At 37.2% G+C, this 16,693-nt stretch overlaps 1 protein-coding gene across 5 annotated transcripts in view; it reads right to left on the bottom strand.

Moving 5' to 3' along the window:
• The window catches only part of CDC14A (cell division cycle 14A), a 155,620-nt gene that overhangs the window by 113,264 nt on the left and 25,663 nt on the right, over positions 1-16,693 (bottom strand). For all 5 annotated transcript variants that reach the window (XR_009219745.1, XM_058538637.1, XM_058538638.1 and 2 more), the window contains one exon: positions 10,796-10,888. Coding sequence is in view for 4 of the 5 variants with exons in the window: in XM_058538637.1 (XP_058394620.1) it covers positions 10,796-10,888 (93 nt within the window). In the remaining variant the exon portion in view is untranslated. The remainder of the gene's footprint in view (positions 1-10,795; positions 10,889-16,693) is intronic.

Below are 16,693 nucleotides of genomic sequence, written 5' to 3'. Positions count from 1 at the left end.
AGGAGTTCAGAACACTTTCCATTTTCCTTAAGCTGCTCGTGTTAATTGTTGACTAACCCAGATGGGCCAAACAACACCTTGTACATTCAGTGCCAAATTAATGCCCTAAAATACACGCAAATACATTTCAGATCTGCAGGTAACCACCCATCAGTGAGCAGCAAAATCAATTTAATGTGTAAAGACTCGTTTTTTTTAAATAAAATAGAACAATATAAAATGTCAGTATAACCATCCATTGTAAGGTAAGAATTGTTTCATGAACCTTTTGTTCAATTATACGTGTGAATGGTGTGTGTGGGGGGCGGGGTGTGTGTACTAAGCTGCAATATAAAATATGTTTCTTACGGTGGATTATAGTGAAAAAAGCTTTAAAAACCCTGTCCTGAGATTCAGCGTAAACTACTTCATGTCATTCCTTGGTTCTCCTGTTCCTCTATCACTCCTGACACTCAGACACCCTCTAAGACATCCATCGACATCATGGAAACAAATGTGAGACGAACTGCCATTTTGCCTCGTTGGTACGCAAAGGTATTCGGGGTGTTCACGCCATTAGCCAGACTTACAGCTCAGATGCCACCTGGAAGAGAAACTGCATGACTAGGGTATTTGAAACACTGCTTTCTAACTGGAAAATTCTACCCTTTCATACCACATGCTGATTTGAATCTTCTGCAGAATATTAGGGTTTAGATGCAGTATTACTCCAAGACTAGCACTGCTCAGTTATGTGCTACAGGTGGATAAAGCTCCAACCGGGACCTTAGGGATCTGGGTTCTAGCTCCTCTCTTTCACTAACTGGATTTGATCTTGGCCAAGGCATTCCATCTCTCTGGGCTCAGATTCTCCAACTGAAACATGAGAAAGCAGGACTGGTGCAGGGGTGTTCCCAGTGAGTCTCTTGTAGAGATACATCAAGGGTTCGGCAAAAGTGAGCCTATTTTTTTAATTAACATACGTTATTTTTAAACTAAGAGAAAATAATAAACATAGTCAAATGCATTCAATATCAAATTTTACCATGGTGGAAACCACTGGGCAGCCAAATAACCTCATTTTGCATAAAACTTGGTATTACCTCCAGTTTCTGTATAGTCTAGTAAATGTCTCATTGCTTAGGAAGCCTGTAGCTCTGCACTGGGGCTATGTCTAAATGTGAGCCTGTTCTGTCCAGATATTTGTATAAAATTGGACAGAGATGGCTCACACTCATGTAAACTCCAGATGAGGCCCAGGCAGACACGTACAGAATGGGTTAATTGTAGACTAACCCAGATGGGCAATCACCTGCTCTCACATCAGGCATTGCAAATACATTTCAAGTCACACTCTGATAAAAGATAATGTCTTCAGGGCTTTGGGAGCCTTTTTTCTAACTTTCGTCCATGAAAAATGCATAGAGTTAAAATTTTTAAAGATTCAACTCTGATTAAAAATTTTTATAGCATTCTTCTTTCAAGGTTTTGGATTGCTTCTTACTAAAAGTTATCCTGAGATTGCAAGGACAGCTGTTAAAAAAATTATTGACATTCATTAGCAACTACTTATATGTATAAATAAGGATTTTCCTCTATTGAGAAAAACAAAAATAATGCTGAGGCTAAAATTAAGGCTATCATCCATAATACTGATTTCAAATGTTTGTATATATTAATAAAGCCTATTTCAGTTCTAAAATTTTAGAGAGCTACATAAAACATCTTGTTTTATTCAGTAACTTAAAACAATATATTAATGCCTCAAAACACTGTGATTCTTGCTGTTATTTTTACAATTAGTACTGACTTCATAATTTATTTTTAAGCACTCCAGCTTTTAAATTACTCCATATTAAACTTTCAAGAACTGTAGAATATAACCACTAATTTAGCAATGTTATTATCAGTGTGTTTCCTAACGTTATTAATTGTTTATTTATCAATTAAACATTCAGTCATTCATTCCACAAATATTTATTGAGCACTTACGATGTATCAGACACTGTTCTAGATGCTGGGGCTTTGGGGAACAAAATAAAGTTCCCTCTCTTACAGGGAGAGATAACAAACAAGTAAATAAATAATTCCAAGCAATAAAAAAAGTATATCCCCTTAATTCAGTATATAAATGAAACAAATGGACACAAATTTTTCACATAGAAAGTATACGTCGTTTCAAGGCTACTAATAAGATTCAGAAATGTGTGAGTAAACTGCATCAGCATACACAGTGTATCAGTACTTAAAAATATAGTACTAAAAACAGTGTGAGTGGGGCCAGCCTGGTGGCCTCGTGCTTAAGTTCTCATGCTCTACTTCGGTGGCCCGGGGTTCACAGGTTCAGATCTGGGGAATGGACCTACACGCCACTCATCAAGCCATGCTGTGGCAGTACCCCACATACAAAATAGAGGAGGATTGCCACAGATGTTAGCTCAGCAACAATCTTCCTCAAGCAAAAAGAGGAAGATTGGCAACAGATGTTAGCTCAGGGCCAGTCTTCCTCACCAAAAAAAAAAAAAAAAAAAAAAACAATGTGAGTGTGTGTGTGTAGATGTGTATGTGCATATAAATCTGAGAGCTTATTTACAGCACAGAGGAAGCTTGTTATCAGGATACCAAAGGGAGAACAGAAAAAAAAATACTGAAAAGATTTATTCAGTTTAACTTGAAAAACAAAACTTTCACGAATGAAAAGCAAATAGCTGATTTTCCTAGCCCACAGCTAAACGAAACATACAAGGAAAGTTGAAGCAAAAATAATATTGCTCTACCCATATGCAGACAACTAACAGAACTTCCAAACTCAAAGACTTTGAAATTGAAAATACTGTATGATTTCAGGGAGACTGATCTGTTTTAAAGTCACCAAAAATACAAGCCTACCAGAAGAAAAGCCTGTCTGGCCCATTTACAAGCAATATCACAAAAGCATTCTTGCCCATCTAACTATAAAAGGAAAGAACTGCAAACAGGAAATTGCCCTGCCCCGGCAATGTGCCACTCCTCCCTTCCTCTCCCCAGTGTCTATAAACTGAAGCAAACGCTATCTGTCAGATTTACCAAGAAACCACAAGGGTTGACAGAACATGAGTAGCTCACATCCGCCATAATACCGTTTTCATAAATATTTAAGGTAAATGCCTTTATTACTTTGAATCAACATTTTTCTTGATAATTTTACCTATACTTTAGATAACACTTGTTTAACCTATAGTTTTTTAATAATAATTTAAAGCAGTTCTGAAGTTGCAATTTACAAATGAATTGGGAGTTTGAGATTAAGGAAACTAACAAGCTTGGTCCAAAGAAAACAAAAACAAATTCAGAGTTAGTTGGCCTGGTTTATCATTTTCCAATGGTTTCAATACACACACACTAAGCACTTGTAAATAATACTGTTCTGAATATATTTTCTGTATATTCAGTAGACCACTCAGCATTGAATAATCAATAGGTCTATTATCTGCAGTTTCAATTAACCATCTCTGCATTCAGGTATTCAGAAGTAGTTATTAACACATCATTTAGATGAGAAACAGAATTTAAGGTACATGGACTTCCTAATTTCTTATAAAAACTTGGACTGACAGGTGTGATTTCCCATCAGTGGTCTTAGGGGTCTGCATCTACAGATACAAATTAGACACAGGGAAATGAACTCTTTTTTTAAAGGAAAGAGACTGATAGCCACTTTTCAACTTTTAAATGGTTCAAATACAGGAAACAAATTTAAAAAACACAAACTAGTCAAAAATTTAATAAACATGTAAATAAAACTATAGGAATAATAAACCTCATTAATAACCAAAGAAATAATTAGTAAAACAGTGAATTATCATTTTTCACCAATCAAATTTCTAAAACTTTAATGTTTATACCCAATATGCAAAAGTATATGAAACTGGAGATTTCACATAATACCAAATTTAGTGTGAACTGGCATAAATATAGCAATATGCTCCAAGACCCTAAAAAGTGCTGATTTTTTAAACTCTATTAATCCTACTTCTGGCAATCTAAAGACCAAAAATCCACAAAAAGAAACATTTATAATGCCGAAAGATGTATATTACATTATAAAAAATTTTGAAAGGAATCTAAAATGTTAAGCAAATAATGGTATGCCCACTAAATGGAATATTACTTGGTCATCAGACTAGCAAAAAGGTAAAACATACATAGGTCAAGTGAAAAAAGTTCACAAAACTACAATGCAATTATACCTAAGTAAATAGGTCAGGCTTAGAGCGATGTAATTGCAGGAGAATTTTCATACTTTTCTTTGATAATGTGGTTATGCCACTTTTTTAATTTAAATAAATTTAATTTTAATTAAATCATCCCCTTTTCAAACTAGATATTTAAAATATATTTAATCATCTCCCAACCCTTCTCTTTCCCACAAAAAAAGCATCCTCCCCTCCAAGTTGTTCCCCCTGTCTGCTATTCCCTCACCACTTGGCCTGCTGGAGTTGGCCATCCTTGATACTGCCATGGCTCCAGGTTTGACCCTGGTCCCCCAACTCCCACACCAGAAGGCAGTAGTTATTCACTTTAGTACCTCAACTCCTAGAACAAGGCTGCATATATAAGGGCTAGTAAAACACTTGTTGCGTGAATTAATATTTATCAAAATTTGGTACCTACTGCACACTTTTCTCAATTTTTTTATTGCTTATCTGTCCCCTAGTTTAAGAGTTTAAGCTAGGCATTCATTCTTTTTTTCTTTTTTTTTTTTTTTTCTATCCCCCAGAGCCCAGTACAGTGCTGAGTAGAGCTTATCTGAGGAGGAAATAGAAAAAAAGCTCATACTCACACCTTCCAGTAAATTATCTTAAGCAATCATCAGATTAACAACCCTCTGCATGTTACTGAGCCGTAAAGCAAGGAAGGATTTCAGTGTAAAATGGAGGTCTGCTTATCTTCCCTTCTTTCCACCCCAAGGGGGAGCAGCCTTCAGCTCTTCAGAGGTAAGACAATGGCTCTGAGAACCTTTGGTAGGCCACACAACCTCCCTGCCTAGAGCCACCAGCCATTCCTAAGTGTTTAAAATGCCAGGTGCGGCCCCAACACCCTCATAAGCATGACCTCCTTCAGTCCTCACCACAACTATGTTAGGCGGGGTGTTATTATCTCTATTTTAAAGATGAAAAAAACAGGAATTTGGATGAGTTAAGCAACTTGTTCAAGACATACAACTAACAAGTGGTTTCCAGGCCAAGCCTGTGGTTCTGCTAAAGCCATTGCTCTCAACCACTACTCCAGATGGAGAATGGCCTCTCTGCAATTAGTAGTAGACTTAGAGGTAGAATATAACTACTAAGGCCTTAAGTGTAGTCTACAGAATAAATAGCAGACACAGATATGATTACAAAGTCTACAAACCTTAGCCCTGTCATCCCTAATTCAGACATGACATCTGGTTCAGGCCAGTCCCAGTGAATCCATAATTAGACCCTTTATTTAGCAATTCAAGGACTTAACAAGTGGGTTAAGGAAAATACAATATGGTTATAACCTCTATTTAAGCATCCTCCACATATCTGAAAAAAATTCTTAATTCTTTAACTCTGAATTTAATTTTCTAAGTTAAACCATCACATTTATTTTAACTTCGCCTCATACATATTATTTTCTAATCTTTCAGTCATCATGGCCTGATCCAAGTTCTCCTTGACCTCTTTATCATGGTTCTGTGAACTGAAAACAATACAGTAACTAGTGAGGATTTGGTCTTTAATCATGTGGCAAGAATTTAATTAATTCATGCTTATAGTTTTTTAAAGCCATCTTCTTCAAATTCATATGAGAGTATTTTGGCTGTTACCATGATCCAAGCATTCTAACTTCTAACTCTAAAATTGTACCAAGTATTGTGCTGGAAGGGAAACACCTTTCCAGTAAAGCTGATCTCTTCTTAAACTCTGAGCCCTCCATCTCAAGAAGCATAACATCACAGCTTAGGGATAAAGTGATGCTTCATGAGTAGGGACTTCCCTGAAATGGGTGCCTGGTATCTAAGTGTCACTGTGATCTCCAGTGGCCACATCACCCCAGCAACCTTGGCTTTAGGATCACCCACAGAGAAGGGTTTGTGGATTTCCTACGTTCTATATTTTATGATGTTCTATGTTCTATAGGAGTACTTCTGATACTCATGACAGCTCTATGAGATAAAACATAAAAAGGCTCTCCCCCACTTAGAGATAAGGAAATAGAAACACAAAAGCTTCTGTGACATACTTAACGTCATGATCAAACAGAGAAACCACGAGCAAAGCCCTGACTATAGGTGCAGAATGTTTGCCACAAAACGTCACACTCAAAAGCAAGGTATGATAGTTGCACAACAATATGACTGTACCTAATACCACTGAACTGTACACTTAAAGACAGTTAAGACTCATCACAAGAAAAAACAATTTTTTGAAACTATGTATGATGACAGATGTTAACTGGACTTATTGTGGTGATCATTTTGCAATATATGCAAATATTGAATCATTATGTTGTACACCTAAAACTAAGATAACATTATGCCAATTATACCTCAATAAAAAAATACAAAAGAAAGAAAGAAAATGGTTAAGACAGTACATTTTATGTGTATTTTATCACAATAAAAAAAATTGGAAAAAAAAAGTTTATTAAAAAAAAAGCAAGGTAGTGATGTGACTTTGTATACCAGGTACCACCCTTGGTCTATGATCTCTGCTTTGATTCTGCATCTTAAAGACCATAATTGGCTCAGTCATTACCACAAATATTCTGGTAATGTCGGGAAGTTACCACTTCACACTTTATGTCCAATTTGATCGTTTTCAGAGTTTCCCTCTGAAGTTACCTAAAAGAAGTTACCTTCCTTCTTTCTTTCATATTTTATCATTCTATTATTCATTCATTCAACAGATATTTATGGAGCACCTACTACGTGTCAGGCACAGTTCTAAGCAGATGCTCAGTGTTCAAACACTGAAATAGTTCCATACCCGTTGGGAAACAGCTGCTGCCCACAGCACCCCACCCCACTCCACTGTGGCCACCTCATCTCTTCCCTGGGACACCCCCCCACCCTGGACTTCCCCATGATTCAGCATGGCAGGAAGGCTCCATTGTGGCCAGCTTCCAGTTCAACTAGTGAATGCTTGGGCCTAACCCTTTGTTAAATATTTATCACCTCCTAGACACAGCGGTGAACGAAACAGACAAGATCCCTACCTTCTAGTCTAGGAAAGAGATAATAAACAAGTAAATACATAAATAAATCAGATAATTTCAAATAGTAGAATGCTGTAAAGAAAATAAAGCAGCAAATGGCTAGAGGGTAATTGGGGGTGGGGAGAGCAGGGTAAAACTTGAGAGAAAGTCTCTCTGTGGAGGCGACATCAGAAGGAACCAGGAATGCAAAGGTCTGAGGTAAAAACATTCCAGATAGAGGGGGCCGGCCAAGTGGCAGTTAAGTTCGGCGGCTCTGCTTCGGCAGCCCAGAGTTCGCAGCTTTGGATCCTGGGCGCACCGCCAGGATAGCGCCCTGGGGATGCCAGGGCCCTTAAAAGACCGCTTATCAAGCCATGCTGTGGCAGGCATCCCACATATAAAGTAGAGGCAGATGGGCACAGATGTTAGCCCAGGGCCAGTCTTCCTCAGCAAAAAGAGGATGAGTGGCAACAGATGTTAGCTCGAAAAAAAAAAAAATTCCAGATAGATAGAACAGAAACATCAAAGCCTTCTGGTGGGAACAAGTTTGGGATTTTCATGGTTAGAAGGCCAGTCTGATGGGAGCATCTTGAGCAAGGAGATCACAAAAGTAGACAGGGCTAGATCATGGAGGATTCTAATGGCATTGGTAAGGAGGCTGAATTTTATGCCAAGAACAGTGAGCAATCATTAGACAGATTTGAACGAGGGCAATGACATGATCTAATTTATATTTTTAAAAGATTACTCTGACAATTGTGTGGCAACTGCATTCAAGGGAAGCAAGAATGTAAAAAGGAGACAATGTATGAAGCTGTGGTGGTCATCCAGGTGAACGATTGTGCCCTGGGCTAGGTGATAGCAACGGAAACGGAAAGAAACATTCTGACTCAAGATATGTTTTAGAAGTAGAGTTGACCAAACTTACTGATGCGTATAATGTGGGAAGAGAAAACAAGAAAAATCAAAATGACTACTAGCCTTTGATTCAGCAAGTTGCTGATTGCAGTTCATTGACTAAAAAGGCAATGACTGGGGGAATAAATAAACTTGTGGAGAGAAGGAATAAAAAGTTCTGTCTTGCCACAATTAATGTGAGGTATCATTTAGACATACAATGTGGAGCTATCAGACGGGCAGTTGGATATTCGATCTTGATAAGAATCCTGTGAGGTAGACCAGAAAACCCTGGTATTATCCAAATTTTACAAATGAGAAAACTAAAGCTCAGAGAAAAAGACTTGTCTCAGTACAAAATATTTTTTATTAGTCAATGCCCCTTGATGAGAGCTGATTTCACATTTAAAGAAGAGGAATACTTTAACTGCTAAGGAATTCTCTCTGAAAAAACACACCTACACAGCTTGCCCCATACAGGCTGTGTGGCTGCTCCAAGGTAAAGGTCCTTCAAATCCAAGAAGATTCCCCCAGGAAATTATGTCTTATCCAAATAGCAACATTTAATATATGCGAAACTTAATTGAGATGGATGTATAGCGCACATTATTGACTGTCTTCTTACAAGACTTGTGTCAACAATTAATGCAAACACACGATACAAAGTAAGGCACAAAATTCTCTTTAAGAAAAGATTACAATTCTTGGTTTTCATTTTTAGTAAGTGTTGTGTCAAAAAACTTTCTGGGGAATGCATTTCCAAAATTAGCAAAGAAAATCAATTGGTAAATGACCAATGCAAGAATAATTACTTTACACCGCTTCTCAGGACTGGAGCTAACGTGTAAGACAAGCTCATGCTGCCCTCAGCACTTCTCCACCCACGCAGAGACTGCTTTTCCTGCATTTGGTTGCTTAAATGTCTGCATTAGAAGTCAAGTTTTATCCCAAGCTCAACGCATCTATTATAACTAAACTTTGTTTCAAAATTCTAGAGGTGCCATGCTGAAATTAAGGATAACACTGAAAACAAGAAGGACAGGTGTTAAAAAGGAAAAAAGAGAGAGAAGGGGTGAGGGAGGGAAAGTGGGGGAAGGCCAGGAGAAGAGCAGCAGATGACACCTCTTCCTGATGGCAATCCTTATGACAAAGGACCAAAAATAACATGCTCTCACGGCATCACAAAACCCCTCAGAAAAGACACGCTTGTTTACGTGGCTTGAATCCACAGATTACGGGCTCTTCATATTGTAAACACAGTGTCAATTATCAGTTTCAAATGAGTAGTAATTATTAACATAAAGTGAAAAATAAGCATGCCTGCTTAATTCAGCTTACCAGCACTTCACTGAACCTTCAGGCCAACAGCCAGCTTTTCAAGTATGCTCTGAAAATAAAAGGAATAGCCTGGCTGGTGCTACAAATAATCCTAGTATCCTCAGAATTGGAAAGAAACTTAGAGGTCATTATATCTAGCCCTCTCATTTTACAGATAAGGAAACTAAATAAAGCGAAGAGAGATCAAGTGGCTTACCCATCATCACAGAGCCACTTCAGGATGAAAAAATGTTTTTCTGATTCTTAGTCACAATTCCTTGTACTATACCATGCTGCCTACAGTACCACAAGGGATGGCCCAAAGCTTTATTGCAGCCACATCAGGGGGAGAAAAGGTGGGCAGAGCTGGGCATCTCAGGCCTGGAAACAAGGCCCCGGGCCACAGTCTGGCTGTCTGCCGGCCACTGTTCTCAGCCTACTCCCTGCAACAGATGACAGTCTTTCCAACACCACCGGGCTTTTTTCCCCAGAGCTTTCGGTTTGATGTGACAGAGTTTGATGTCTAGTAGCTGGTGCTTCCTTCCGTCGAGATCTTTAGAATGAGGCCCTTGAAAGGTCACGCAGCAATGTGCTTCCAGGGTTCAGAGAAGCATAAACCCTCCCCAAGGATGAGGGAAATGACACCCCACCCCCACCCCCCAACCTGTGCCTTTAAACCAGCAAATTCCTAACTGGATATCACACATGTCCCTAAAAAGCTATTACAGATTGCAAATGTTTTTTAGCCCCAATGGCTTATGCCTTCCAAGTTTTTGCCCAATCCCAGTATATATATATAGAAAATTCTAGAAATATTCACACCAAAATTCTGTAGCACATTCACGTGGAACTCACATTTACATTTTAGTGCTTACAGAGAACAAAATTTCTAATCAAAATTATTTTTGAAAAGTCTTGTCTATTTAATAAGGAAGTTGTAATATATACAGGATTTATATTCAGTTTACCTACTGCAAACACTTGTATAGATAAATGAATGAATTGATGAAAATAATAATAATAACCCTCCACCATGCAATCTAGGATTTCCTCTTATCACAAAAAAGGAACATCTCAACAGTCTTTAAAAATTTCCAATTATATATAATATTCTTTCCTGGAAATATCTTTTCTGAATATTCTTTTTATTAAACCACCTATACAACTGTGGAATCCAAGCTACATATTGCAGTTCTAAGATTCTCTCATTAGCTACTAGAAAATAAAATCCAGAGTAAAGAGCCCATTGATGTTAGTCCACACTTCCATTCCAGATCAATTCCCAAGCTGCTAATAATCTTCACCATCTCCCTATGCCACTGAACAAGTGGCCCAGATTTTGACAGTGTTAGCATTCTACTGGCTTGATTATAGAAAAAATCATGAAAAAAATACTTACAGCATAAGCACCTATCAAAAATGCTGCATTTGCTCTTTTCCGTTGATCAAAACAGGTGTAGTGCACTATTTTCTTTCTTGATAAACTGTATGACTAGAAAGAAGGAATAAAAACATTAAGTGTAACCATAGAGACAATGTTGAAATACACAGAACATAAACATCATCTCTTAACTTCCAAAGATGTGTCACAATCAGTAAAATTTAACAACTTTCAACTAATTTCTATGGCATTTGGACATGAGCATTTGGAGGGTGGAGGTTTACTAGCTCAGATTTTTTTCAGACCAAGCATGATGTAAGAATTGATGATATAACAAATATGTTTCTCTCCAAGAAACGAGACTGATATAGTGGGAAATACTTAAATTAGTGACATCTTTTTTAGCAGGGGCCATTTTTGAAGATATACTCTTGATCTTATAAATAAAGTCTATTCACCCTTTTTCATTCCCTACTTACCACCCCCACTCCCAGAAAAGTTACCTATACTTTTGATTTTATACAGTTTGTTTCTAAAGGTGTCAACCAGTCTATTTTTCTCTCTAAAATTTTTAAATGCCTATATTAACTAGAGCAACAATATTAATATTTTCTTTCTAGAATGTTCTATAATGATCCCTTTTTAATTATCCGAAAATAAATGGTTAATAGGAAAAGATGAACCATCAAAAGGATTATATTAGCAAATATCTTAATATAATAGTCATATATTAAATTCATGGACTCAAACAAACAGTTATTAAGCACCTGCTATATGCCGGGCAATATGCTGCATGCTCAAGTATTCAATTAAATCCAAAACAAGCACACAGTATGTTGAATACATGCCAAACATGAAAAGAAGTGTACAAATAAAGAGCTCTGTTAAAATGAAATCAAATTATTAATCAAAACTCAAATAAATATAAAACAATAAGAACACTGATGCAGCTCAATGAAATATGCTCAATTTTCTCATATTTCAAAATAGTTATAGCATTTTGACAAATGGTTTTCAAAATACAGGCACACAAGTACACCTAAACATTTGTCTCTAAATTCATACCGACTATAAAAGCAGCTTTTTATACCTTACACATTAACCACAACTCAGAGAATCTCAACTTTTAGAGCCCCTGTACAAACGTAAACAGAGCTCAACTATATACCTTTCTTTACCCTGCTATGTTCTACAAGGAAAAGAAACTCTTCCAACTCTGAAGTCTAGTCTAAGATGAACTGGAACATTCTGGCTTTAACATGTATCCACAGATAACATAGCTACACCCATGTAACCCTGCCATAAGCCTGGAGACCCTCCCCACCCCAGGTCAGGCATTTCTTTGATAATCAAGAATCATAGCCTCTGAAAATGGTATTGCCCTTTTTCACTGAATTTTGAAAAATAAATGTTTGCCTCACAGAGGGACTCTTACTACCAAAGTTCTTATTTCCTGACAGGCTTACTAAAATATTCCTATGAAATAAAGGAAAAAAATGTACAACATTTTATTCCATTCAGCTCAGTCAGGTTCATACACTGAAGTTATCTAAAGACTTCTAGGTCACTATCAATGGTGCTGATACTTTACTTGCTTTCTCATTTGGAACTACTGTCTGCCTGAACATTCCCTTTTTTTATTTTATTATATTTATTTGTTTTTGTCACTTATGGGTATCCATCAATAAGTTATGTTTGATTTACTGAAAAGAGAGTCAAGGCTCTTAAGACCTAAGCAACTTTTATGGTCTCTGAATCCCAAACACCTAAAGACCACCTTACAGGGGCAAGGCCCCCCCATAAACACGAGTCTGACTGAACAGAAGGACTTAGCTCTTCTGGCTCCCAGCCTCTCACTCTACATTTCCTGGTTCCCTAACACATCTGTGGGGAAGAAAATATCAACAATCTGTCTTGAAGTTTGGATTATCTGTTGATGCTTGTTTCTACTAAGAACTTAGGTTTCATAACAAACTATTGCTATCATTTAATAATGTGGCATTAAATTTATTTTACAAATCACTCGCCAAAAGTGACAAAGTCATATTGCTGTTCTTTCATTACCAATGGTCTTTTTTGTTGGTTTGTTTTCGAACTTTTTGTGTTTGCTTAGTTTTTGTTTTTCTCTCTCTTATTCTAAAGTACACAGAATGCAGAGGTCATGGACCGGAAATTATGAAGCTAGAGGACAGAATTCTGAAGGAAACTTTTTTTTCACTGTATATCCATAAATTTTTTTTAAGTAAATATAACACAAAATTAGAATTTTATGGACTTTAGAAGAATTTTTTAAACTTTACAAGCTTTCAGAAATTCTATCGGATAAAGAATATTCTTCACAAAATCTACCTAGAAATTTTAACTATTTTAAAATATCTCCTGTTGGAAGCTGCCTACAGGATGGAAACATAACTGACTTTTTGTGTTTTTAACGTCTGTCACCATACATAGTTACAAAATTTTTTTTCTTGTGATAAGAACTTTTCAGATTTCTCTTAGCAACTTTCAAATATACAATACAGTATTATTAATTATAGTCACCATGCTGTACATTATAATAACTGACTTTTTTAATGTGAGTTTTCTATTTGAGTTTTAGGAAAATTTTTAAAGCTCCTAGCATTTACCTTGTTGAGATGTTTTTGCAATTCAAGTGTTTTTCTCAGTTAAGTCTTAAAAGCACTACAGTCAAGAAATGATCCGCTTAGTGAAGCTTGGCCAGTATCTCCTAAGTCAGATCACAGAGAGTTGAGTTCTCACTCAAGGAATCAACACTAATTCAAAGTGAATGATAACAGAGAAAAATCTTATGTACTACTGTCTTTGTCCTAATTTCCCTCCTTGCCACAGCCAGGCCTCCCTCTTACGGGTCACCCTGCCCCGGTCTCACATTGCTGTGCCACAGAAGAGATATTCTGGTACCGGAATGAAAAACTTCAGGGGTAACAAAACATTTTGCCTTAGCTAATGCTTTATATGATCAGGTTGATATACACAAACTCTGCAATGTCTTCTCTTTTTAAATATTATACTTGTCCCTCTCTTTAAAAAACAAACAAAAAACAGAAAAAACTACCTATTACCTAGCAAAGTACCCAGAAGAAACAATATTATCCATTGGAGACACTGATGACTAAAGTATCTTTAGAGGAACATTTGGTTCATCCTTCCAGATCTTTCACGGAAGAACTTTACCATGCAGGGAAAGAAAGGCAGTCTGCAGACAATAGGACTCTATTTTATGAATAAGCCTAGTAGATATTTTCTCAGATTCTGCCCTAATACCAGGAGAACTTCATGCCTCCAAACTGGACAGCTGTCTCTTCCTTCCTCTGGCCTGTTTCCTCTGTGGTTTGGTTTGCTGACCAGGCCCTCCAAGGAGAGCACTTGCAAAGTTATACCATCACCTCTGGCTTTCAGTGAACTATCTGATCTATTACAGATTCTTTTTGCTTTACATGAGAAGCTCAAAGGTTACAAAAACACTGTGTACAATAGCAAAGTAAAGTTATAAATCAGTAAAACAAATGAATATAGTCTTAAATATAAAGGGGAGGATGTGACAGAAAGAATACTAAGACCTCTGGACTATTTGCCTGCTCTGCAGCAAGGCTGCAAATGACATATCACAAATTATAACCTGCAGCCACTATCCACACTATATTTTAGATTTCTATCTGGAAACTGGAGTAAATAGCCTTCTGAATCTTCTTAACCTAGTGGACACAGCCAGCCCTCTATAAAACAGCAACAACAACAGCTAACATTTATTGGTCATTTGCTACATTCCATCATTTCTCAAGGCAATAGGAACAGTGCCAGAGGGATCCAGTTTGACCAGACACAGAGTGACCCCCAAACCAGAGGTCCTGGGCAAGGCTGAAACATAATGAGCATTATGTGTCTCTTTTTCACCAAGAGAACATAAGCCAGGAGCCAGAGAGGGCCTGGCTTATCATACTTGGCCAATATCTCCTAGGTCAGATCACAGAGAGTCCTCTCAGCAAGTGTGGTAGACGAGAGAAATCCAGATCTCTTTCACTGAGCTTGAAAATTCACGTAAATCTCAACTATAAGGCTAACAAGTTTCATGGTTCAAATTTTAAATAATTCTCAGGTTGAATTGGTCAATATTATTAAAACTTTTCAGAGATAAAAAACAAACTAAACATCAATCTAAATTATATTATATTTTATTACATTATTTTATTATATTTCATCCTCTTAACAGACTGGTCAGTCACCTGGAGGGCTTACTAAAATACAGATTGCTGGGCCTCACCCCCAGAGTTTCTGATTTGGTGGGGCAGGGCCTGAGAATTTGAATTTCTAACAAGTTCCTTGGTAATTCTGATGCTGCTGGTCCAGGGACCACACATTGAAATCCACTACACTAAGACATTGCTAAATTTTGAAGAGCTGCATAAAAATGTGACTGGTTTCATCCCTGGAAATGTTCTACATGGATCCTAAAACACTGTCCATCTGGTCAAGTAGCCTCAAAAGACATTTAAATTCTCTTAGGAACTCCAAATCTGCCATATGCCTTTTAAAAGCATGTTATAAAAAACACATTTCCCCAGATTCCTCAGAAAACTTTATTACAATTTGTAAATTTTTGCATTTCAGGTAATAACACCTTAGGAACAAGTTCCTTTAATGCTTCACTAACTAAGCTGCTTTAAATGGCAATATTCCAGAGGTTCCAAACTCAGATGCTCTCAGGGGCCAAGAATTTGAAGTGGATCAGTTGGCAAACTAGAAAAGCACGCCCTATCCAAAGCAGACCTAGCTCCAACCTGCTGTTCCCATGCAGGAATCTGGGCCCATAATCAGATACCGCAATATTTAAAAGAAGCCAGAAATCCAGAATTTTATGGAAATTTTCATAAATTGTAGATTGTTGACCATGAATTCAAAAATTTTAAACAGAATTCATGCCTAAAAATGTCCACATGTCTGTGGACTGAATGCAGCCCAAAGGCAACCGGTTTGCTGAATCTGGGTGCTGGGATACTGTGGCTGAAGAAAGTTCTGTTGATTCTATCAGCGTGAATTGAGCAGCTGTTGTGTATCAAGCACAGTGCTGAGCAATGTGGTAACAAAGGGAGCAGAACCCCAGTCTCTAGCCTCATAAGTGCTTACAACCTAATGAATATTTGATGCTAAACAAGGGGAAAACGGAAGAGAATAACTACCTAGAGATGCATTCACAGCACAGCAAGGACCAATGGAACGATCTTAATTACAGGTACAATAATCGTTTCATTTAACGAGGTAAAAAGTAGTAGATAAAAGATGGAATTTAGTATTGAATATCTATCAATTAACATAATCAAGCCTATTGAAATTTCCAGACCTGTATTGCTTACCTGAGTGAGAGTCAAAGTTTTACCCCTCTTAATGTAAATCATGACAAGTGTATAATATAGCATATAAATGTTTAATGATACTTGTAAACCAAAGTACAATGACTGATATGACAGAACAATACAAATTAAGATGAGGGTATTGACCTCAAACAGACATTTTCTATCTTGGAAAGACAAGCTATGTGACAGGCTGCACTCTAGTGGGATCACTCCTTCTGAGAAACAAGCTGCAGCAACTCAGAGAGAGAGAAAATGATGACACACTACACAAATCACAAATGGTCCAGGCTATCCTTGGATTATGGTGACACAAACAAATCATGCAATTGTTTGGCTTAAGTCAGGAGACCACAAACTACCTAACCATTCAAGAACAAAAGGTGATGCAATTAAAGTGAAAGCAACAAAAAAAAACAAAAAATAAAAACAAAAGAATTAATGGCCAATTTAAAAAAACAGATCTTTAAGCAGCCTTTCCGTAAAGTTGTTTGCCGTGCTTAAATGTAAAATCTTCAAGTCATTCAGTTAGAACAGCGTGTTTAAT

This window comes from Diceros bicornis, chromosome 4 (genome assembly GCF_020826845.1).
Source record: "Diceros bicornis minor isolate mBicDic1 chromosome 4, mDicBic1.mat.cur, whole genome shotgun sequence".
NCBI classification, from domain to species: Eukaryota; Metazoa; Chordata; class Mammalia; order Perissodactyla; family Rhinocerotidae; genus Diceros; species Diceros bicornis.
This window is presented reverse-complemented; position numbering and strand designations above follow the sequence as displayed.